The 24746-nt window shown below is 45.6% G+C and overlaps 1 protein-coding gene across 3 annotated transcripts in view; it reads right to left on the bottom strand.

The window, feature by feature from the left end:
* The window catches only part of MEGF11 (multiple EGF like domains 11), a 766818-nt gene that overhangs the window by 144854 nt on the left and 597218 nt on the right, over positions 1-24746 (bottom strand). For all 3 annotated transcript variants that reach the window (XM_040342265.1, XM_040342267.1, XM_040342266.1), the window contains exon 14: positions 4223-4369. In XM_040342265.1, the coding sequence (XP_040198199.1) occupies positions 4223-4369 (147 nt within the window). The remainder of the gene's footprint in view (positions 1-4222; positions 4370-24746) is intronic.

Raw genomic sequence — 24746 nt, 5'->3', positions numbered from 1 at the left:
CCTGATTCATTTACGTATAGATATCCCTAAGATCCGCCAGGTGTAAGTGTCTTACACCGTCGGATCTTAGGCTGCAATTCCAGGCTGGCCGCTAGGTGGCGCTTCCGTATTTTTACGAGAGGAATATGCAAATGAGGATTTACGCCGATTCAGAAACGAACGCCCGCCCGGCGCTTTTTTTTTTACGTCATTTGCATTCGTCTTTTTCCGGCGTATAGTTACCCCTGCTATATGAGGGGTAGCTAATGTTAAGTATGGCCGTCGTTCCCGGGCCAAGTTTTGAAATTTTACGTCGTTTGCGTAAGTCGTTCGCGAATACGGCTGGGCGTAAATTACGTTCACGTCGAAAGCAATGACGTCCTTGCGACGTCATTTAGAGCAATGCACACTGGGATATTTTACGGACGGCGCATGCGCCGTTCAAACAAAACGTAAAAAACTCGGGGTCAAGACACATTTAAATAAAACACGCCCCCTACATCCCCATTTGAATTCCGCGGCCTTACGCCGCAACACATACGTTACGCCGCCATAACTAAGGGCGCAAGTTCTTTCTGAATAAAGAACTTGCGCCCAAAGTTAGAGCGGCGTAACGTATCAGAGATACGTTACGCGGGCCGGACAGATACGCCATTGTATCTGAATCCGGCCCAATATTTTTTCCTTTTTGCTATAATAAATATCCCCCAAAAAATATATATAAAAACATTTAGGGTTAGGGTGTTTAGTTATTTATTAAACTTTTTAAGGGGTAAAGGTTAAACTTAAGGGTTAATAATTTATTTATTGTTACTTAGTATTTATTGGATTTAATTATTTTTTATTTGTGTATTTATTTTACATTTATTTATTCATTTATTATTATTCGTATAATAATAATAATAAATAAGATAAAATAAAAAATAAATAAAAATAATAATAAATAACCCTAATGCCGCGTACACACGATCGGTAAATCCGATGAAAACAGTCTGATGGATTTTTCCATCGGTTATCCGATGAAGCTGACCGACGATCCGTCGTGCCTACACACCATGGGCCGGATTCAGATACCTGAGCGTATCTTTCTTCCGGCGTAACGTATCTCCGATACGTTACGCCGCTCTAACTTTGGGCGCAAGTTCTGTATTCAGAAAAAACGTGCACCCTTATTTGCGGCGGCGTAACGTATGTGTTGCGGCGTAAGGCCGCGTAATTCAAATGGGGATGTTGGGGGCGTGTTGTATTTAAATTTGACTTGACCCCGCTTTTTATTACGTTTTTTTTGAACGGCGCATGCGCCGTCCGTAAAATATCCCAGTGTGCATTGCGCCAAAGTATGCCGCAATGACGTATTGGAATCGACGTGAACGTAAATGACGTCCAGCCCTATTCGCGAACAACTTACGCAAACGACGTAAAATTTTCAAACTTCGACGCGGGAACGACGGCCATACTTAACATAGGATACGCCGCACATACCCCTCATATAGCATGGGTAACTTTACGCCGGAAAAAGCCTAACGCAAACGACGAAAAAAAAAAAACGCCGGGTGGTCGTTCGTTTCTGAATCGGCGTAAATACTAATTTGCATATTCCTCGCGTAAATATACGGAAGCGCCACCTAGCGGCCAGCCAGAAAATGCAGCCTAAGATACGACGGTGTAAGACACTTACACCTGGCGGATCTTAGGGATATCTATGCGTAACTGATTCTCTGAATCAGGCGCATAGATACGACCGACCGCACTCAGAGATACGACGGCGTATCAGGAGATACGCCGTCGTATCTTGTCTCTGAATCTGGCCCACGGGTTAAAAAAACGATCGCGTCAGAACGCGGTGACGTAAAACACAAAGACGTGCTGAAAAAAATGAAGTTCAATGCTTCCAAGCATGCGTCCACTTGATTCTGAGCATGCGCGGATTTTTAACCGATGGACGTGCCTACTAACGATCGTTTTTTTATTCTATCGGTTAGGAATCCATCGGTTAAATTTAAAACAAGATTGCATTTTTTTAACCGATGGATAAATAACCGATGGGGCGTACACACGATCGGTTTGGTCCGATGAAAACAGTCCATCAGACCGTTCTCATCGGTTTGACCGATCGTGTGTACGCGGCATTACTCCTAATCCTAACACTAAACAAAACTGAATTCGAGCCCCTTACCTTAACGAAAAAAACATTATAAAAAAATTAATTATAATAAAAAAAAAAGAAATAAAAGCTAAACAAAAGCTAAAGTAACTAGCAACAAACGATGCAACAGAAAATTGTTTTTTTTCTATTGGCTGATAAAAAAAACGCCACAGCCCAAAAACAACGCTACATACAAATGCGCAAAACGCCGTAAAAGCACTCAGGTGTGAATGCAGCCTGATGCCGCGTACACGCGATCGGAAATTCCGACAACAAAACCCTTTTATTTATTTTTTACGACTGAAGGTCGGCTCAAACTTGTCTTGCGTACACACATGGTCACACAAATGTTGTCGGAAAACTCAGAACGTCAAGAACGCGGCGACGTACATCACTACGACGAGCCGAGAAAAAATGAAGTTCAACGATTCCGAGCATTGCGTAGGATTTTTGTTGCGTCGGAGATTGCATACAGACGATCGGAATTTTCGACAAGAACTTTTGGTGTCGGAAAATTTAAGAACCAGCTCTCAAATTTTTAGTTGTCGGAAGTTCCGACAGCAAATGTCCGATGGAGCCTACACACGGTCGGTTTTTCCGACAACAAGCTCACATCGAACATTTGTTGTCAGAAATTCCGACCGTGTGTACGCGGCATTAGAGAAATGTTACATTGTAACCAGGGCCGCCATCAGGAATTTTGGGGCCCCTTACACAGCTTCAGGCATGGGCCCCCTGGAGCAGAGAACCGAGGGGGGGGGGGGTCCTGCTGCCGGAAATTGAGAAGCATGGGGGGGGGGGGCCTTTACAGAAGAAATTAAGAAATATATATATATATATATATATATAAAAAAGAGGGTTAGCCATCTGGGGCCCTGGGGACCTCTGGGCCCTTTAATAAAAATAAAAAAGAAACCTCTGGGCCCTTTAATAAAAAAAAAATATAAAAAAAAAATAAACATTTATAAAAAAATACATAAAAAAAGGGAGGTTGCCATCCGGGGCCCTGGGGACCTCTGGGCCCCTGGGGACCTCTGGGCCTTTTAATAAAAAATAAAAAAATATAAACAAAAATAAAAAAATAAACATTTATAAAAAAAAAAGGGGGGTTGGCACATGGGGCCCTGGGGACCTCTGAGCCCTTTAATAAAAAAAAAATATATATAAAATATAAAATATATATATATAAACAAAATGTAATTTTTTTTATAAAAAAAAAAGGGGGGGTTGCCATCCGGGGGCTCTGGGGACCTCTGTGCCCTTTAATAATAATAATAATATTCATATATATATATATATATATATATATATATATATATATATATATATATATATATATAAATAAAAATAAAAAAACTTTTTTTTAAATAAAAAATAAATAAAAAAAAGGGGGGGGGGGTTGCTGTCCGGGGCCCTGGGGACCTCCGGACGCCTAAAAAAAAATTATATATATATATATATATATATATATATATATATATATATATACACCGTATTTATCGACGTATACCGCGCACTTTTTTGCCCTGAAAATCAGGGCAAAATCGTGGGTGCGCGGTATACGCCGATACCCGCTTTCCCGCGCCAAGTTTGAATACTGCGCCGACATATACCAAGCGCAGTACACTCGTGTATTGTCGTCAGCGTCAGCGCGAGAGTAGCCGAGCATTGCCGACAATACACGAGTGTACTGCGCTCTGTATATGTCGGCGCAGTATTCAAACTCGGCGCGGGAAACGAGCGGGGAGGACGCCGCAGAAGGACGCCGGACCCGACGAAGAGGACACCCGAAGCCGCAGACGGACTCCGGACCCGACGAGGCCGCCGATGGACGCCGCGCAAGACACCAAAACTGTAAGTACAAAAAAAACTTTTTTTCCACAGGATTCGGGGCAACTTTAGGGGTGCGCGCTATACGCGGGAGTGCGCTATACCCCGATAAATACGGTATATAGTTTTTTTTAAAGGGGTTGCCATCCGGGCCCCTTACAGGTGTACTGCCTGTACCCCCCTGATGGTTTTGAGTTACATAGTTAGGTTGAAAAAAAGTCTACAAAAAATAAAATAATAATTAATATTAGTTGAATTTCTCCTTACTTCTCTGGCACAAGGTCCCCCGAAATCCTGGCGCACACTCACAGCCTCCGTCCTCGGGGGAGCACGACCCCCCATTCTCACAGTGACAAGACATGGAGCAGTTGGGCCCCCAGCGTCCTTGGGCGCACACGTTATCGCAATGAACACCTGCAAGCAAAAAAAAAATCGTCATGGCGCCGCGGCTACAATTCGCCGGAATTCATCTAAAAACGATTATTATTTTTTTTGTTTCAATTGCAAACAGTTCTTTATTATTTCCCATCACACGTTTTATTTCCTTTTTATTAATGTAATTTTTGTATAATTGTTTGTGAAATATTCTGGAAGACAGAATGGAGAAATATCATTCTGTGAAGATTTACATTACTTGATATGCATGGCAGCTGCCAAAATTGCCTGAGAAAAAGATAAAAGATCAAATATGGTATAAAGTAGAATGACAGGACCAAAAGAATGCCATTTTATTGTAAAACCCGACCCGGAATAAGGAAGGACTGACCTCTGCAGGAAGGATCTCCCCAGGGGCACCATTATACTCCTCCATAGTAAAAAACTGATAGAATTACCTACAATATTCCATGAAAGACTCGGAATATTTGCAGCTCTAGAGACAGGATGATGAGGATGGTGTTTTGGATCGGATTTACCAAGGGATTAACCTAAAGACCACACCGCTCCGGGGCTCACGTGAATCACAATGTTCCATCTAAAGATCCGCCTCTATTTCAAACCCTTTTATCAGGGGTCTCAAAACCTTCCAGTACAAGGGTCACATCGTGTGTATATTTATATATATATATATATATATATATATATATATATATATATATATATACACACAGGGCTTTTTTTCAGGGGGAACTTGGGGGAACTCAGTTCCACCACCTCTGGCTCAGACCATTTGGTGCCTGCTCACCACAATCACTTGTAAACACAGAAGTCTGGTTTCTGTGTTTACAAGCAACAGCTCTGCACTCTGTGTGTAACCCTGAACTCTGCACTCTGCACTCTGTATGTAATGCAATCCTGGTATTTAATGCCCCTTTAAGACTCTTCTACTGTTTGTGAAATCTGAACGGGGTCGTAGTTGAGTTCCTGCACCTATTTTCTGAGAAAAAAAGCTCTGTATATTTATATATATATATAAAATAAATAAAATAAGAAGAAGAATAAACACCCAGACTCAAACTTTGTGTTAGGGTGTTTAGTTTTATTATTTAATTTGTTAAGGGGGAAGGGTTAAAGTTAAGGGTTAATTATTTATTTATTGTTACTTAGGGCCAGATCCACAAAAGGGATCAGTAGATACACCGTCGTATCCCTGTTTCTATCTTTGGAACTGATCCACAGAATCAGTTACCAATAGATAGGGAGAAGATCTGACATGTGTAAGGGACTTACACTGTCGGATCTTAGGATGCAGTACCGCAGCTGGGGGCATTTCTCGTCGAAATGCCGCTTCGGGTATGCAAATTAGCACTTACGGAGATCCACGAAGCTTTTACGCTTCCTTTTTACTCCGTAAGTATTAGTTTGCAATCGTAAAATTAGGGCTGCTCTTACAAGGTGTAAACTGTTTAGGCCTTGTAAAAGTAGACCCTTCTATCCCGCGTCGCCGTCTTTTTTTTTTTCAATTTTTTTTTTTTTCCGCCGCAACTCGTATTTTTTTTTTATGCCCGTCGCGATTCTCAAAACTCGGCGCAACGTAAAACCGCGCAAAGCACGTCGGGAAAATGACGTCGTGAGCATGCGCAGTACGGCCGGCGCGGGAGCGCGCCTAATTTAAATGGGACTCGCCCCATTTGAATAGAAACGCCTTGCGCCGGCCGGATTTAAGTTACACAGCCGAAAATTTCTAGGTAAGTGCTTTGTGGATCGGGCACTTAGGTAGAAATTTTCCGGCAGTGTAACTTAAATGGGAAAAATTAAGTTACGGCGGCTGGCTGTGGATCTGGCCCTTAGTATTTATTGAATTTAATTATTTTTTATTTATGATTTTTATTTGTTCATTTATTATTATTCGTATAATAATAATAAGAAATAAATAAATACAAAAAAATAATAAGAAGAAATAAGATAAAATAAAAAAATAAATACAATTATAATAAATAACCCTAAAGCCCCGTACACACGATCGGACCTTCGTCCGACCAAAATCACAAGGGAATTCCTTACGGAGTAAAAGAGAACATGTTCTCTATCTAAACTCCAATGGAATTCATCGGGATTTCCGATGGAATTACTCCAATGGGGCATACACACGGTCGGAATTTCGAATGGAAAAAGTCCATCTGACTTTTCGGAAATTCCGATCGTGTGTACGAGGCTTCATCCTAACTCCTAATCCTAACACTAACCAAAACTTAACTCGAACCCCTTACTCGAACGAAAAAAAACCCCCATTATAATAAATGAATAAAACGCTTTAACCACTTCAGCCCCTGGAAGAATTGGCTGTTCAATGACCGGGCCATTTTTTTTGCGATTAGGCACTGCGTCGCTTTAACTGACATTTGCTTAGTCGTGCGACGTTGTACCCTGACAAAATTGACGTCCTTTTTTTCCCACAAATAGAAATTTCTTTTGGTGGTATTTGATCACCTCTGCGATTATTTTTTTTTTTTATTTATTATTATTCGTATAATAATAATAATAATAATGATTAAATAAAAAATAATAATAAATAAGATAAAATAAATACAATTATAATAAATAACCCTAAACCCTAATCCTAACACTAACCAAAACTGAACTCGAACCCTTTACTCTAACGAAAAAAATATATAATAAACAAATAAAATGCTTTAATCCCCCCTTCCGGCATTTGTGCATCGGCTCCGGGGACACGCTGTGGGCTGAGCCAACCTGTCGCAGTATAACTATATAGAGCATAGATGTGCGCAGACCATGGCATTAGGGTGTGCACCCAAAGCTCAAACACGCGTGTATATATATGATGATGATATAGGATTTATACTGCACCGAATACGCCCCCTTAGGAGCGCGGCAAGGCGCAGAGGACATGGTCAGTAGGGAAGAGATTGATCTCAGTAGTTTATTTTTTTATCATAACTTTTTTTTTTTAAATCATAACTTTTTTGACATTTTAATTTTTTTTACAATTTCATTTAATATTATATTATTGTTATTATTATTTTTTTTATACATTTTTTTTAGGTGCCCCGAATTGGGGGCTTTGTTGAAATATCAAAGGTCTAAACAGGCCCCTGATGTCTAATTTTTTAAAACAGAGATTCCCCAGTCCCTTCATCTTCAGCCAAGCAGCAGAGGGAATCTGTGCAGCACAGCGTGATTAGGGTGTGCCCAGGCACATCTGGCACACCCTGTGCGCACACTTATGATATACATTATGGCCCAGATTCACACCTGAGATACGATGGAGTATCTCAGATACTCCGCCGTATCTCTCAGAGTATCTATGTGACTGATTCATAGAACCAGTTACGCATAGATAGCCCTAAGATCCGACAGGTGTAATTGTTTTACACTGTCGGATCTTAGGATGCAGTACCGCGGCCGCCGCTGGGGGGAGTTCGCGTCGTAAACCAGCGTCGGGTATGCAAATTAGGAGTTGCACAACGTTTTTTCGCATTCGCTACGTCGCCGCTAGTCTAGTTTCCCGTCGCAAAGTTAGTCGTCGTTTTGGGTGCCTTAACTTTAGACAGCAAACGTATTGCTGTATAAAGTATGGCCGTCGTTCCCGCGTCAAAATTAAAAATTTCACGTCGTTTGCGTAACACGTCCGGGAATACGGAAGTACGCTACGCATGTCGCCGATCGCAAAAATGACGTCAGTTCGCACAAAGCACGGCGGGAATTTCATTTAAATGAAGCGCGTCCCTGCGCCGAACGAACTGCGCATGCGCCGTCCCTAATTTTCCCGCCGTGCATTGCGCTAAATGACGTCGCAAGGAAGTCATTGTTTTGACGTGGACGTAAATTACATCCAGCCCCATTCACGGACGACTTACGCAAACAAATACAAATATTTTCAGATTAGACGCGGGAACAACGGCCATACTTAACATTGCGTACGCCACCAAATAGCAGCTTTAACTATACGCCGAAAAAAGCCGAACGGAAACTACGTAAAAAATGCGACGGCCGCTCGTACGTTTTTGGATCGTCGGAAATAGCTAATTTGCATACTCGACGCGGATTACGACTGGAACGGCACCCAGCGGACGCCGAAGAATTGCATCTACGATCCAAAGACGCACACCTGTCGGATCTAACCCAGATGCCGTCGTATCTTGTTTTGAGGATTCAAAACAAAGATATGACGCGGGAAATTTGAAAGTACGCCGGCGTATCAGTAGATACGCCGGCGTACTTCCTTTGTGGATCTGCCCCACTATGTGTCTTCTGCACTTTGTTCACATCCGGAGTGTTGATCGCCAACTTCTCTCTCACATCCGTCGCTCGTTCAGCACATTTGTCTGAGAACGTCCAGCGGCGGAAGGGGGCGAACGACTTCCGAGCTCGCCGTCAAATTTCCTCGGCTCTGCAATATTTTTTTTGCATTAACTCGAGCCCGTTTGAATAAAAAAAAACGGCGAGTAAGCCGAGTGAGGGAAAGCGAGTCGCAGGCCTGTGTAATGATTTTCACTCACTCGCAGTAATCCTCAAACTTTCAGGCGCCGAGCGGATTGAAGCCTCGGTAATTACAATGCGGTACCTGTTCTGCTCTGATGGGGAGGGGAGGGGGGGGGGCGCATCTCCTGAGTAACACGTTAATCCACTCTCTGCCTGAGGTCTCTCCCCCTGTGTTTATCCCATTATGCAGAGGAGCGTGGGCCTGTGAGATAAAGCTGGGAAATGCTGCAACACATGATGGGGGGGGGGGGGGGATGGAGCGAGGTGGAGGGGAGAGGAGGAAGCAGGTAAACTGGTGGTGGTGGGGGGGTGAGGGGGGGGTGAGTGTTCTGTCCTGGTAACAACCTACTTGTTTCCGCACTTGCCTCTATTCGCTGGTTTGTATCTCTGTTGGCTCCGACAGATATCTGCCGCACAGTATATAGACATAATAATGCAGATATAGTATATATATATATATATATATATATATACACACACACACACACACAGGGGTGGACTGGTCATCTGGACTACAGGGAGTTTCCCGGTGGGCCGATGGCTCAGTGGGCCAGCTTCAGTGACAGCGGACCGCCACCCCCTCCGATCCTCTGTCTCCCCTTCCCCGCAGCGTTCACCTCCTCTTCCTCCCCGCAGCGTTCACCTCCTCTCCCCCCCCGCAGCGTTCACCTCCTCTCCCCCCCCGCAGCGTTCACCTCCTCTCCCTCCCCGCAGCGTTCACCTCCTCTCCTTCCCCGCAGCGCTCACCTCCTCTCCCTCCCCGCAGCGCTCACCTCCTCTCCCCCCCCGCAGCGTTCACCTCCTCTCCCCCCCCGCAGCGTTCACCTCCTCTCCCTCCCCGCAGCGTTCACCTCCTCTCCCTCCCCGCAGCGCTCACCTCCTCTCCCTCCCCGCAGCGCTCACCTCCTCTCCCTCCCCGCAGCGTTCACCTCCTCTCCCTCCCCGCAGCGTTCACCTCCTCTCCCTCCCCGCAGCGTTCACCTCCTCTCCCTCCCCGCAGCGTTCACCTCCTCTCCCTCCCCGCAGCGCTCACCTCCTCTCCCTCCCCGCAGCGCTCACCTCCTCTCCCTCCCCGCAGCGTTCACCTCCTCTCCCTCCCCGCAGCGTTCACCTCCTCTCCGTCCCCGCAGCGTTCACCTCCTCTCCCTCCCCGCAGCGTTCACCTCCTCTCCCTCCCCGCAGCGCTCACCTCCTCTCCCCCCCCGCAGCGCTCACCTCCTCTCCCCCCCGCAGCGTTCACCTCCTCTCCCTCCCCGCAGCGTTCACCTCCTCTCCTTCCCCGCAGCGCTCACCTCCTCTCCCTCCCCGCAGCGCTCACCTCCTCTCCCTCCCCGCAGCGTTCACCTCCTCTCCCTCCCCGCAGCGTTCACCTCCTCTCCCTCCCCGCAGCGTTCACCTCCTCTCCCTCCCCGCAGCGTTCACCTCCTCTCCCTCCCCGCAGCGCTCACCTCCTCTCCCTCCCCGCAGCGCTCACCTCCTCTCCCTCCCCGCAGCGTTCACCTCCTCTCCCTCCCCGCAGCGTTCACCTCCTCTCCGTCCCCGCAGCGTTCACCTCCTCTCCCTCCCCGCAGCGTTCACCTCCTCTCCCTCCCCGCAGCGCTCACCTCCTCTCCCTCCCCGCAGCGCTCACCTCCTCTCCCTCCCCGCAGCGCTCACCTCCTCTCCCTCCCCGCAGCGTTCACCTCCTCTCCCTCCCCGCAGCGTTCACCTCCTCTCCGTCCCCGCAGCGTTCACCTCCTCTCCGTCCCCGCAGCGCTCACCTCCTCTCCCTCCCCGCAGCGCTCACCTCCCCTCTCTCCCCGCAGCGTTCACCTCCTCTCTCTCCCCGCAGCGTTCACCTCCTCTCTCTCCCCGCAGCGTTCACCTCCTCTCCCTCTCCGCAGCGTTCACCTCCTCTCCCTCCCCGCAGCGTTCACCTCCTATCTCTCCCCGCAGCGTTCACCTCCTCTCCCTGTCCGGCCACCCACATTGGAGAAACCTGCCAGTGGGCCAGTCTGGATGAAGTCCAGGGCCACATTTTTGTCCCAGTCTAGCCCTGTACACACACACTATATACTAAAAGTAAATATCACATCAAATCTACACAAATTTCCCGGAGTCTCTTCTGTTGTGTAGAGTGAGCTTCCATTCATATATACAGCGCCTTACTCATGATGGCCACAGCTAGAAATGCTATTGGGGGAGGGGGGGAGGGTTTCAATGTGATTTCTCAGCAAAATAAAGTATGGGGATGTAGACGGATGGACGAGTTTACTTTGAATATTAAAAAAGGAATTAACCTCTTGCCGACAGCGCACCCCCTCACCGCGCACCCCCGGGACGCGCATCAGGAGCGCTCTGTGGTCGCTGTGTTCTAGCTGCTCACAAATCAGGGTAAAAGGCCAATCAGAGATGATCCCGGTGTAAACAGGATTTGCTGGCTGGTTATTGGCAGTCCTCTCCTCATGCTGACAGCGCATTTCAGTGCCCTTTAGTGATGCTTGTCAGTGCCCATCCCTGCCTCCAATCAGTGCACATTACTGCTGCCAATCAGTGCCTATCACTAACGCCTATCGCTACCATCTATCAGTGCCCATCAGTGCCTATAACAACCGCCTATCAGTGCCCATGAGTGACACCTATCAGTGGCCATCATTGCTGCCAATCAGTGCTTATCACTACTGCCCATCAGTGGCTATCACTACCTGCCAATAAATGTCCACAAGTGCCTCCTCATCAGTGCCCATCATTGCTGCCAATCAGTGCTTATCACTACTGCCTATCAGTGCCGCCTATTAGTGCCCATCAGTGCCTATCACTACCACCTATCAGTGCCCAGCATTGCTGCCAATCAGTGCCTATCACCACCACCTATCACTACCACCTATCAGTGCCCATGAGTGCCTATCTCTAGCCTATCAGTACCGCCTATCAATGCCCATAAGTGCCTCCTTTTCAGTGCCTGTCAGTGGAGCCTATCAGTGCCCATCATTGCTGCCAATCTGTGACTACCACTACTGCCTATCAGTTTTGCCTATTAGTGCCCATAAGTGCCTCCTCATCAGTGCCTGTCAGTGGAGCCTATCAGTGCCCATCATTGCTGCCAATCAGTGCCTATCACTACCGCCTTCAGTGCCCATCAGTGCCTATCACTACCACCTATCAGTGCCCATCACTGCTGCCAATCAGTACCTACCACTACTGCCTATCAGTGCCGCATATTAGTGCCCATCATTGCTGCAAATCAGTGCCTATCACTACCACCTATCACTATCACCTATCAGTGCCTATCACTACCACCTATCAGTGCCCATCATTGCTGACAATCAGTGCCGCCTATCAGTGCCCAGCATTGCTGCCAATCAGTGGCTATCACTACCACCTGTCAGTGACCATCATTGCTGACAATCAGTGCCTATCACTACTGCCTATCAGTGCCTATCAGTGTCGCCTATCAGTGCCCAGCATTGCTGCCAATCAGTGCCTATCACTACCACTTATCACTACTGCCTATCAATGCCCATAAGTGCCTCCTCATCAGTGCCCGTCAGTGGAGCCTATCATTGCTGCCAATCAGTGCCTACCATTACTGCCTATCAGTGCCGCATATCAGTGCCCGTGATTGCTACCAATCATTGCCTATCACTACTGCCTATCAATGCTGCCTATCATATCAGTGCCCATCATTGCTGCCAATCAGTACCTACCACTACTGCCTATCAGTGCCGCCTATTAGTGCCCATCATTGCTGCCAATCAGTGCCTATCACTACCACCTATCACCTATCAGTGCTATCACTAGCACCTATCAGTGCCCATCATTGCTGACAATCAGTGCCTATCACTACTGCCTATCAGTGCCTATCACTACTGCCTATTAGTGCACATCAGTGGTAAAGAAGAATTACTTATTTACAAAATTTAAAACGAAACTAAGAAAACATTTTTTTTTTTTGCTCTTTATAAAAATATAATTTGTGTACAGTGTAGCATGACCGCGCCAACCGTCATTCAAAGTGTGACAGCGCTGAAATGTGAAAATTGGCCCGGGCGGGAAGGGAGTGAAAGATCACGGATTGCAAAGTAGCATTTTGAGTTTGTGGCGCTCAGATCCAGATTAGTTCCTTTTTATTACTTAACTTCATTCATTGGCCTTTTACTATCTGCCTGGCGTTCAGCTTTAATAACGACCTGTGATAAGCACTGTTTTTATCTAAACGCGCTCCATAGCATAATAGCCGGCGATTTAACAAGAATAACAAACAACCTTTACCGTACAAAAAAGTCAAAATCAATATTCCCATTTTTTGTACAATGTGATATTCTGGGTGTGTTTTGTGCGGTCGTGACGCTATTCTGTCCGATATCTCCATTCACTTTTGCTTTAGAGCAACAAAAGGTAAAAAATAAATAAAAATAACTGATTTTCTGGAGATTTTTCCCATTTAAGAAAAAAACTCTTTCCTTTTTTATTTACCAAAAATGTCAGACTTTATAGCACCCCAAAGTGGTGTAATCTATTATTTACAATGGATAGAACCTTCCTAAAATCTATTTCTCAAGCGTTTTACCTTTTTTTTTTTTGCACTTATTTCAGCGGCTTGTCCACCCTTCAGTATTTTTACACCTAGTAACATAGTTACCGTATTTATCGGCGCATAACGCGATCCGGCGTATAACGTGCACCACAAATTTAAGAGGGAATTTTCTGGAAAAACATTTTTTTTTAGTCCAAATAGTAAATGCAGTTACAATTAAAAATAAGATAAGCAGCCATGTACAGCAAGCAACTCAGGCCTCGTACACACGACCAAGTTTCTCGGCAAAAACCAGCAAGAAACTTGCTGGGATTTTTTTTTCTGCAGAGGAAACCGGTCGTGTGTACATTTTTCGACGAGGAAACTGTCGAGGATCCCGTCGAGCCAAAAAGAGAGCATGTCTTCTTTTTCCTCGACGGGAATGGAGAAACTTGCCTTGTCGAGTTCCTCGACAGCCTAACAAGGAACTCGACGAGGAAAACGATGTGTTTCGCCCAACGAGTTCCTCGGTCGTGTGTACGAGGCTTCAGGCCCCGTACACACGACCGGTTTTCTCGGCAGAATTCAGCAAGAAACTCGATGGGGAGACGTATTCTGCCGAGAAAACCGGTCGTGTGTACACTTTTCGCCGAGAAACCCGTTGGGAAACTCGTCGAGCCAAAAAGAGAGCATGTTCTCTATTTCCTCGTTGGGCAATGGGAACATTTGGCTCGACGAGTTTTCTGACAGCCGAACAAGGAACTCGACGAGCAAAACGATGTGTTTTGCCCGTTGAGTTTCTCGGCCGTGTGTACGGGGCCTCAGAGAGCAGCTCCTATGTTCAAGGAGATACACAGTACCTTAGGGCTTCTGTCAGCACTCGATGGTGGAAGGGAGGGAGCTGTAACTCTCAGAAGCAGGCAGCGCTGACCGGGACTGTAGCGCGGCTTGGGGCTTCTAGTCTGTGGTGAAGGGGAGGGTGAGTAAACCCTTAAACGCGGGCAGCGCTGGCCGAGACTGTAGCGGTACCTATGGCATACCTCGGAGGGGAAGGAGGGGGACGAGCGCCCGCCGCAAATAACCGAGCCGGCATCTCCACTCGGCTCTCACTCAGCTGTCGCGTCACACACGCACAGTCCCGCCTCCGCCATCGGCCTTGGACCATCTCCTGTGACAGACAGAACACTGGTCCAATGCTGGTGGCGGAGGCGGGACTGTGCGTGTGTGACGTGACAGCCGAGAGGAGATGACGGCTCTGTGATTTCCGTCGGCGCTCGTCCCCCTTCTTCCCCTCCGAGGTATGCTATCGGCGTATAGCGCGCACCCGTGATTTTCCCCCTATTTTCAGGGGGAAAAATGTGTGGTATACGCCGATAAATACGGTACATAGTTAGTCAGGTTGAAAAAAGACACAAGTCCATTCAGTTCAACCATAAAAAAAATTAATAAATAAAAATATCATACAATCCCATATACACAATTCTATTTTACGGCCAGTCATGGGGGGGATAATCCAAGGGCAGGCCTAATCCTGCAGTGCCTTTTGTAAAAGGCGCTCCTCGCGCCGTCATAATGCGTTCCGGCGTGGAACATATATACGGCGACCGCGCGAAGAACGTCATGTGCATTCCACCGTGGAACGCGGAAGTGCGACGCAACTACAGCGCTTTTCTTTGAATCAGTGCTTATGCACTGCACCTGCCTCAATGCTATAAACAGAGTGGTGTGCTGACTGCACACCGTTCTATTATTGTCAGCCGTAGCTCGGCCACGCTACAAACAATGGTGCCATTGCTCCCCATGCTGCAACAACTGACCAGCCTGCAACTCCTGCATTAATGCTGCTACATTAACTGCAATAGACTGCCATTGCCGGGGACAACCTTTGAGACCTTCCTTGCTGACACCCTACACTTACGGAATCCCTTGTTGCTACACTGATGCCCTGCAAACGGATAAGTAGCAATTGTGTCACTTGTAGTACTATAGAAAGATCTGCTGCATACTTTCCACCTAAAACAATTGCTGTTATTCATTATGGCTTGTGGCTATTAACATACTACTTGGGATAGACTGCTTGCTAAGGAATATCTTAAAGGGACATCTACCCTCAAATTACCTGAGCTATATTTGCCTCTCATATGCAACTATTAGTTGTCTCTACAACTCCTTTTTACTACGTGCTTGACATAAGTGTTATTTACTTATGGGCCTTGCCCTAACTTGCTGAACATGTTCGCTTTAACTTTTCTATGCTAAGGGTTGATGGTATTTTCATACCAACTCCCTTAGTGGCCTAATGCATTACTATTTGTTTAAGTGATATGATGTAGAGAACCCCCAAACTCCTGTTTGTGTGGAGTGACCCCTGGGGTCCAATACTGAATTCTCACATAAAGAAGTGCATTGAAATTCTTGCTAACCGCAGTTGTGGTTCACTCCGTTCACCAGAGCTGTTACACCTTGCCGTTGAGTTTTCTTGGCTCCAGCTCACCAGTCCATTTGGTGATCATTGGAAAGAATCCATGCTTACTGTACAGGTAAAATTGTTTCAGTGGGAACTTATCTGAGAGGCAGAAATTGCTTGTTGCGCAAGGAGCCCCTAGAAACCTCTGGAGGAACCGTAGGGTTCCACAGCACCCTAGCTGAGGAAATTTCAACGTTCATCGATCAGAGATTTGAGAACTGAATGAATGAATGAAAGAGTAACTTGTATAGCGCTACAAACGCAAACTAAATCGCCTCAAGGCGCTTTTGCAGCCAGTGTCCGCCTTTGTCTTCAGAAGAGATGGGTCTTAAGCTTCTTCCTGAAGGCCCGATGGTTTTCTTCCAAGCGGATGTCCGCGGGTAGAACGTTCCATACCCGGGGTTCTTGGACTGCAAATCTTTGTTCGCCTTTTGATTTGTAGCGGGACTTGAGAATGTGGGGGAGGTTCTGGTTAGTTGACCGAAGGGGGCGACTTGGGGTGTAGTGCTTTATTTTGTTGCAGAGGTATTGCGGGGCCTTTCCTTGTGTACAATTGTGAGTGAGGCAAATGTAACCCGATCCTTCACAGCTAGCCAATGGAGGGTCCTCAGGGACGGGGTGATTGATTCCCAGTTTTTTCTTCCAGTTACCGGTCTGGCTGCTGTGCTCTGGATAACTCGTAGACGTGAAATTTGGTATTTGGCAAGTCCTAGGTAGAGGGAGTTTGTGTAGTCGAGTCGGGAATTGATGATTGTTCCAACTACTGCTGCTGTGTCTCCTTCCGGGATGAATGGGATGAGTCTACGCAACAGGCGGAGAAGGTGGTGATTGCTTTCCTTTCTTTGCACCTTGTCTTATTAGATGGGGCCTGGCTCTCCCACAGTTTCTACTACAAGAACAGTCGAAGATTTCAAAAGTTCTTCCACCCTGGTGCGAATTTCTTGAGCAGTGGTAGAAGCAGAATTCCTTATCAGCCGCGGACAAATTAAGTCTTGTGGAAAAAATGAAAGAACGCATTCCAAAGACTTATCTCCAGTCCCGGAGAGTGGCATCCAAAATTTACGGCCAATCATGGAGGGGGGATAATCCGAGGGTAAGCTTAATCCTGCAGTGCCTTGCCGGTGAGTTTTCTTGGCTCCAGCTCACCAGTCCATTTGGTGATCATTGGAAATAATCCCTACTTACTGTACAGGTAGTTAAAATTGTTTCAGTGGGAACTTACCTTAGAGGCAGAAATTGATTGTTGCTCAAGGAACCCCTAGAAACCTCTGGAGGAACCATAGGGTTCCACAGCACTCTGGTTGAGCAAATTTCAACGTTCTTCGATCAGAGATTGTCCTATTAAATGGGGCCTGGCTTTTCCACAGTTTCGACTACAAGAAAAGTCGAAGATATCGAAGTTCTACCACCCTGGTGCGGATTTCTTGAGCAGTGGTAGAAGCAGAATTCCTTATCAGCTGCTGACAAATTAAGTCTTGTGAAAAAATGAAAGAACGCATCCAAAGTTTACCACCAGTCTCGGAGGGGGGATGATCCAAGGGTAGGCTTAATCCTGCAGTGCCTTGCCGGTTAGTTTTTTTGGCTCCAGCTTACCAGTCAATGTCGTGATCATTGGAAAGAATCCCTGCTTACTGTAGAGGTAGTTAAAATGGTTTCAGTGGGAACTTATCTGAGAGGCAGAAATTGCTTGTTGCTCAAGGAACTCCTAGAAACCTCTAGAGGAACCCTAGGGTTCCACAGCACTATGGTTGAGCAAATTTCAACGTTCTTCGATCAGAGATTGTCCTAATAAATGGGGCCTGGCTTTCCCACAGTTTCTACTACAAGAACAGTCAAAGATCTCAAAGTTCTACCACCCTGGTGCGGATTTCTTGAGCAGTAGTAGAAGCAGAGTTCCTTATCAGCCGCGGACAAATAAAGTCTTGCGAAAAAATGAAAGCACGCATCCAAAGTTTACCACCAGTCATGGAGGGGGGAAAAATCCGAGGGTAGGCTTAATCCTGCAGTGCCTTGCCAGTGAGTTTTCTTGGCTCCAGCTCACCAGTCCATTTGGTGATCATTGGAATGAATCTCTGCTTACTGTACAGGTAGTTAAAATGGTTTCAGTGGGAACTTATCTGAGAGGCAGAAATTGCTTGTTGCTCAAGGAACCCCTAGTAACCTCTGGAGGAACCCTAGGGTTTCACAGCACTCTGGTTGAGCAAATTGCTCTCCGTTCTTTGCACCTTGTTTTATTAAGCGGGGCCTGGCTCTCCCACAGTTTCTACTACAAGAACAGTCAAAGATTTCAAAAGTTCTTCCACCCTGGTGCGGATTTCTTGAGCAGTGGTAGAAGCAGCATTCCTTATCAGCCACGGACAAATTAAGTCTTGCGAAAAAAATGAAAGAACGCCTTCCGAAGACTTATCTCCAGTCCCGGAGAGTGGCATCCAAAATTTACGGTCAGTCATGGGGGGGTTGGGGATAATCCGAGGGTAGCCTTAATCCTGCAGTGCCTTTGCCGGCCTTATCTTAGCTCCTCGAAAATTCAGCATATTCTTTAATTGCTATCTCGGAGTGACCCTGTCTGAACCGCTTCCACGAGCAGAAAAAAACCTTTACCGGTATATGTTTAATTTACAATTTGATCATTTACCGCACAGAATGTTGCGCGTAGAGACGCCAAGACAATGCAATATCTTATTAACAAAATAAAAAAAGCTTTGAAACCTTGTCCTAGTCATTCGCTCTTTGCATCCTGAGTCAATTAGCTGCTAATATGTTACATTGAAGAACTGTACATAGAAAATAAAATTTTGCGGAGGTTGGCTAAATATTTTTTTCTGCCCGCTGAGCACGAACGGCAGGAACTAAAATAGCGATGGGAACGAAGATTATGAAGACATTTAAAAGAAGAAAAGAGGCAGAAGGACAGGTCTATCGATGGATCTACCGACGCTTCCACCTGGTATAATTAGCCACTATCTCCGTCCCCCAGAGTGTTCCATTGACAGCTCCATTGTTACGAAGGTACGGAAACCTCCACCGAGGCCGCCGCTGGTTCATCTGCACACTAAAGAAATGGGCTGTGTCTTTAAGTTCTTGGACCAAGCCTTATGGGAGTTGGGATTATCTGCGCTCCTGCATTAATGGAGCTGGAGGGCAGGCGAGGGACAGCTTTGTTGGTGAGTGACAGCGCTGATGTGACCATCGTCTCGCCGGGAACCTTATCGCCGCCTGCCACCGTGTCACCCTGTCCCTCCGTCATGCTGTTCATGCTTTGGAAGACTAAGGAGAATGACAGCGTCTTTATGTATTACCACCTAACCTGCTCCATTCTCTATAGGAACAATGGAACGGTACTGTCTGTTCTGTCCGAACAATTAGTCCGTGTATCGCTCATCCTCTCCTTAGAAACTAGAAAAGAAGTATAGATAACACAATATTAATACTTAACCACTTGCCGACCAGCGCATGACTATATACGTTGGCACAATGGCTCGACATTGTGGGTGCGTGCGCGCTGCCGGCGGCGCCTGCGCGCATCCACCGCAAGCTCCGTGATTCCGACCACGGGTCCCGTGGACTGAATTGCCATGGGGATACCTGTGATCGTCTCACGGAGAGAAAAAATGGGGAAATGCTGATGTAAACAAGGCATTTCCCCATGCTTCCTAGTGACAGGACACTGATCACAGCTCCCTGTAATCGGAAGCGGTGATCAGTGTCGTTTCGCACACAGCCCATCCCTTCTACAGTTAGAATCCCTCCGTAGCAGGGGCGGACTGACCATTCAGGAACTCGGGCACTGCCCGAGGGCCCCATGCCACTAGGGGGCCCCATTAGGGTTGCCAGCCTCATTAAAACCAGGGACAGTATGTAAAAATCTGTCTTTTTAAAAAAAATCCCAGGATTATAGCTGCCCCGCCTCTCCAGTACCTTTTTTAGTGTGTGTATGTATACTGTGTGTGTCTGTGTGTATATACTGTGTGTGTGTGTATGTATAATGTGTGTATATACTGTGTGTGTGTGTGTATGTATTCTGTGTGTGTGTATGTACACTGTGTGTGTCTGTGTGGATATACTGTGTGTCTGTATGTATACTGTGTGTATATACTGTGTGTGTATGTATACTGTGTGTGTGTGTGTATGTATACTGTGTGTATACTGTGTGTATATACTGCGTGTGTGTGTATATACTGTGTGTGTGTATGTATGTATACTGTGTGTGTGTATGTATGTATACTGTGTGTATGTATACTGTATGTGTGTGTGTGTATGTATACTGTGTGTGTGTGTGTGTGTGTATGTATACTGTGTGTGTGTGTGTATGTATACTGTGTGTATATACTGTGTGTGTGTATATACTGTGTGTGTGTGTGTATGTATGTATACTGTGTGTATGTATACTGTATGTGTGTGTGTATGTATACTGTGTGTGTGTGTATGTATACTGTGTGTGTGTGTATGTATACTGTGTGTGTATGTATACTGTGTGTGTGTGTATGTATACTGTGTGTGTGTGTGTGTGTGTGTGTGTGTATGTATACTGTGTGTATACTGTGTGTCTGTGTGTATATACTGTGTGTGTGTATGTATACTGTGTGTATGTATACTGTATGTGTGTGTGTGTATACTGTGTGGTACTGTGGTACTGTGATAATCTATTGCCTGGGGGCCCCTTAATCTCCTATTGCCCGGGGGCCCCATAATCTTCCTATTGCCCGGGGGCCCCATGAGTTGTCGGTCCGCCCCTGCTCCCTAGGACACACTTAACCCCTTCAGCGCCCTCTACTGGTCAACCCCTTCACTGCCAGTGTCATTTTTAGAGTAATCAGTGCATTTTTATAGTCCCAATGTCAATGGTCCCAAAATGGCGTCAAAAGTGTCAGATGTGTCCGCCATAATGTCGCAGTCATGATAAAAATCACATTACTAGTAAAAAAAAATTTTTTTTATAAAAATGCCATAAAACTATTCCCTATTTTGTAGACGTTATTACTTTTGCGCAAACCAATCAATAAACGCTTATTGCGAATTTTTTTTTACAAATGTAGAACAATGCGTATCGACCTAAACTGAGGAAAAAAAATGTTTTTATATATTTTTTCGGGATGTTTATTATAGCAAAAAAATAAAAAAATATATATATATTTTTTAATTGTCGCTCTATTTTTGTTTATAGCACAAAAATTCAGACATGGAGCCCCGACCCGGCCCTGCCCCCTTTCTCCCCCGATTGGCTGACTGACTTTGATTGACAGCCGTGGGAGCCAATGGTGCCGCTGCTGTATCTCAGCCAATCTGTGTGACGGCTTAGACATTTGCGGACATCGCTGAAGAGAGATGGGGCTCAGGTAAGTAATTAGGAGAGTGCTGGGGAGGCTGCTACACACAATGGGCCAGATTCACAAAAGAGATACGACGGTGTATCTCAGATACACCATCGTATCTCGTATTTTTACTAGTCCTATCTATGCGCCTGATTCATAGAATCAGATACGCATAGATAGGGCCGAGATCCGACAGTGTCACACTGTGTTACACTGTCGGATCTTTTTTTTGATTTAAAAATGGCGCCGGGGGCGTTCCCGCTGATTTACACTGAATAATATGTAAATCAGCGAGATACGCGAAATTCACGAACGTACGCGGACCCGACGCTGTGTTCTTACGTCGTTTCCGTAGCGCGGTACCCGTCGTATACTTACCCATGCTAAAAGCAGGGGTAAGTATTGTTAAGTATGGCCGTCGTTCCCGCGTCGATTTGTATTTTTTTACGTAGTTTCCGTAAGTCGTTCTCGAATACGGAACTACGTAGTTTGCGTACGCATCGAAACCACTGACGTCCTAGCGACGTCAGTGGGAGCAATGCACGCCGGGAAATTCCCCGGACGACGCATGCGTATTTAAATCGGCGCGGGAGCGCGCCTGATTTAAATATGACACTCCCCTAGCCGCGGAATTTTAATTCCGCTGGGGGAGTTAGGATCCGCCGTCGCAAGTTTGGAGGTAAGTGTTTTGTGAATTTGACACTTTCCTCACAAACTTGCGAGGGCGGATCTTAAAACACATAGGTTACACGGATCTAAAGATCCGCTAACCTTTGTGAATCTGGCCCAAAAGGTTTTTTTTACCTTAACCACTTAAGGATTGAGCCTCTTTCTGAGATTTTTTGTTTAAAAGTTAAAAACTATTTTTTTTTTGCTAGAAAATTACTTGGAACCCCCAAACATTATACTTTTTTTTTTCTAACACCCTAGAGAATAAAATGGCGGTCGTTGCAATACTTTATGTCACACCGTATTTGCGCAGCGGTCTTTTTTTAGAAAAAAATACACTTTTTTAATAAAAAAATAAGACAACAGTAAAGTTAGCCCAATTTTTTTATATTGTGAAAGATAAAGTTATGACGAGTAAATTGATACCCAACATGTCACGCTTCAAAATTGCGCCCGCTCGTGGAATGGCAACAAACTTTTACCCTTAAAAATCTCCATAGGTGACATTTAAAAAATTCTACAGGTTGCATGTTTAAAGTTACAGAGGAGGTCTAGGGCTAGAATTATTGCGCTCGCTCTATCGATCGCGGCGATACCTCACATGTGTGGTTTGAACACCGTTTTCATATGCAGGCGCTGCTCATGTATGCGTTCGCTTCTGCACTCGAGCTCGGCGGGACGGGATTGAGTTTAAAAACTATAATTTTTTTATTATTATTTATTTTAACTTTTATTTTTTACATGGTTCTTTAGAGAAAAAAAATGGCGTCACTTTTATTCCTATTACAAGGAATGTAAACATCCCTTGTAATAGAAAAAAGCATGACAGGTCCTCTTAAATATGAGATCTGGGGGTCAAAAAGACGTCACATCTCATATTTACACTAAAATGCAATAAAAAAAATAATAATAATTAAATTCTGCCTTTACAACTCCTTTAACCGCTTCAGCACCGGACCATTTTAGTGGTCAATAACCAGGACACTTTTTGCGATTCTGCACTGCGTCTCTTTAACTGACAATTGCGCGGTCGTGCGACGTGGCTCCCAAACAAAATTGGCGCCCTTTTTCCCCCCACAAATAGAGCTTTCTTTTGGTGGTATTTGATTACCTCTGCGGTTTTTATTTTTTGTGCTATAAACAAAAATAGAGCGACAATTTTGAACAAAAAATAATATTTTTTACTTTTTGTTATAATAAATATCCCCAAAAAAATATAAAAAACTTATTTTTTTCCTCAGTTTAGGCCGATACGTATTCTTCTACATATTTTTGGTTAAAAAAAAACGCTATAAGCCGATAGATTGGTTTGCGCAAAATTTATAGCTTCTACAAAATAGGTGATAGTTTTATGGCATTTTTATTATTTTTTTTTTTTTTTGAGTTATGGCGACGATCAGCGATTTTTATCGTGATTGTGATATGGCGGACACTTCTGACACCATTTTGGGACCATTGTCATTTTTACAGCGATCAGTGCTATAAAAATGTCATATGACGTCCTGTCAGAACAATGGAGTCTTCCGCCCGCCGTCGGCGTGCGGTTGACAAGTGGTTAAAGGGACGTACCTGTACGCCAATCTACCTGCCCGTGCCATTCTGTTGAGGTACATAGCCGTGCGACGGTCGGCATGTGGTTAAATATATTTTTACCTGAAAATTTGCGTTTGAGAAAGGGCTACAGAAATATCATGTGACATAACAGCCACCATGTTATTCTCCAGGGCCCCTGCTTTCTGAAAATATATAGGGGTAGATTCATAAAGAAGATACGCCGCGTAACTTCTAGGATGCTCCGGCGTATCTTTTTTCTGTATTCAGAAAACAAGATACGGCGGAATTTGGCTAAGATCCGACTGGCGTAAGTCTCTTACGCCGTCGTATCTTAGTTGCATATTTACGCTGGCCGCTAGGTGGCGTTTCCGTCGATTTATGTGAGGAATATGCAAATTAGGTAGATACGCCGATTACCAAACGTACGTGCGCCCGGCGGAATTGTTTGCGTAAGGCTTTTTCTGGCGTAACGTTGCTCCTGCTATATGAGGAGCAACCAATGTTAAGTATGGACGTCGTTTCCCGCGTTGAATTTTGAAATTTTTACGTCGTTTGCGTAAGTCGTTCGCGAATAGGGCTTGGCGTAATTTACGTTCACCTCGAAAGCATTGGCTTTTTGCGGGTTAATTTGGAGCATGCGCACTGGGATACTTTCACGGACGCCGTTCGTAAAAAGCGTCATTTACGTGGGGTCGCGATGATTTTGCATAAAACACGCCCACATCTTACAGATTTGAATTAGGCGGGCTTACGCCGGCCAATTTACGGAGCGAGTGCTTTGTGAATAATGTACTTGCCTGTCAAAGTTGTGGAGGCGTAGCGTAAATAGGATACGCTACGCCCGCGCAGAGTTACTCGCTCCCTACCGGAATCTGGCCCATAATGTTTGGAGGTTCTCAGTAATTTTTCTAGCACAAAATGCTACATTTTAACATGTTGAAAAAAAAAACATTTTAAAAAGATTGGCCTGGATTCAAGAAGCAATTGCGCCTGTGTAACCATAGTTACACAGCGCAATTGCTTACTTGCCCCGGCGTAACGAATGCTCCTGATTCAGGAACCTCGTTACGCCGACTGCAGCCTAAGATATGCGCGGCATAAGGCTCTTATGCCCGCATATCTTAGGCTGCATTCTTGCGATGACCGCTAGGTGGCGTTCCCGTTGTGCTCAGCGTATAGTATGCAAATTGCATACTAACGCCGATTCACAACGTTACGCGAGCCCTGCGTGCGCAGTTTACGTCGTTTCCGTACAGCGTTTTTCGCGTAAGGCTGCCCCAGCTATTAGCAGGGGCAGCCAATGTTACGTATACCCGTCGTTCCCGCGTCGCGAAATTTCAAATTTACGTAGTTCGCGTAAGTGATTCGTGAATGGCGCTGGACGCCATTCACGTTCACTTTGAGGCAAAT

The sequence above is a fragment of the Rana temporaria genome, chromosome 3 (genome assembly GCF_905171775.1).
Source record: "Rana temporaria chromosome 3, aRanTem1.1, whole genome shotgun sequence".
NCBI lineage: Eukaryota > Metazoa > Chordata > Amphibia > Anura > Ranidae > Rana > Rana temporaria.
The sequence above is the reverse complement of the archived record's forward strand: the minus strand, read 5'-3'. Positions and strand labels throughout refer to the sequence as shown.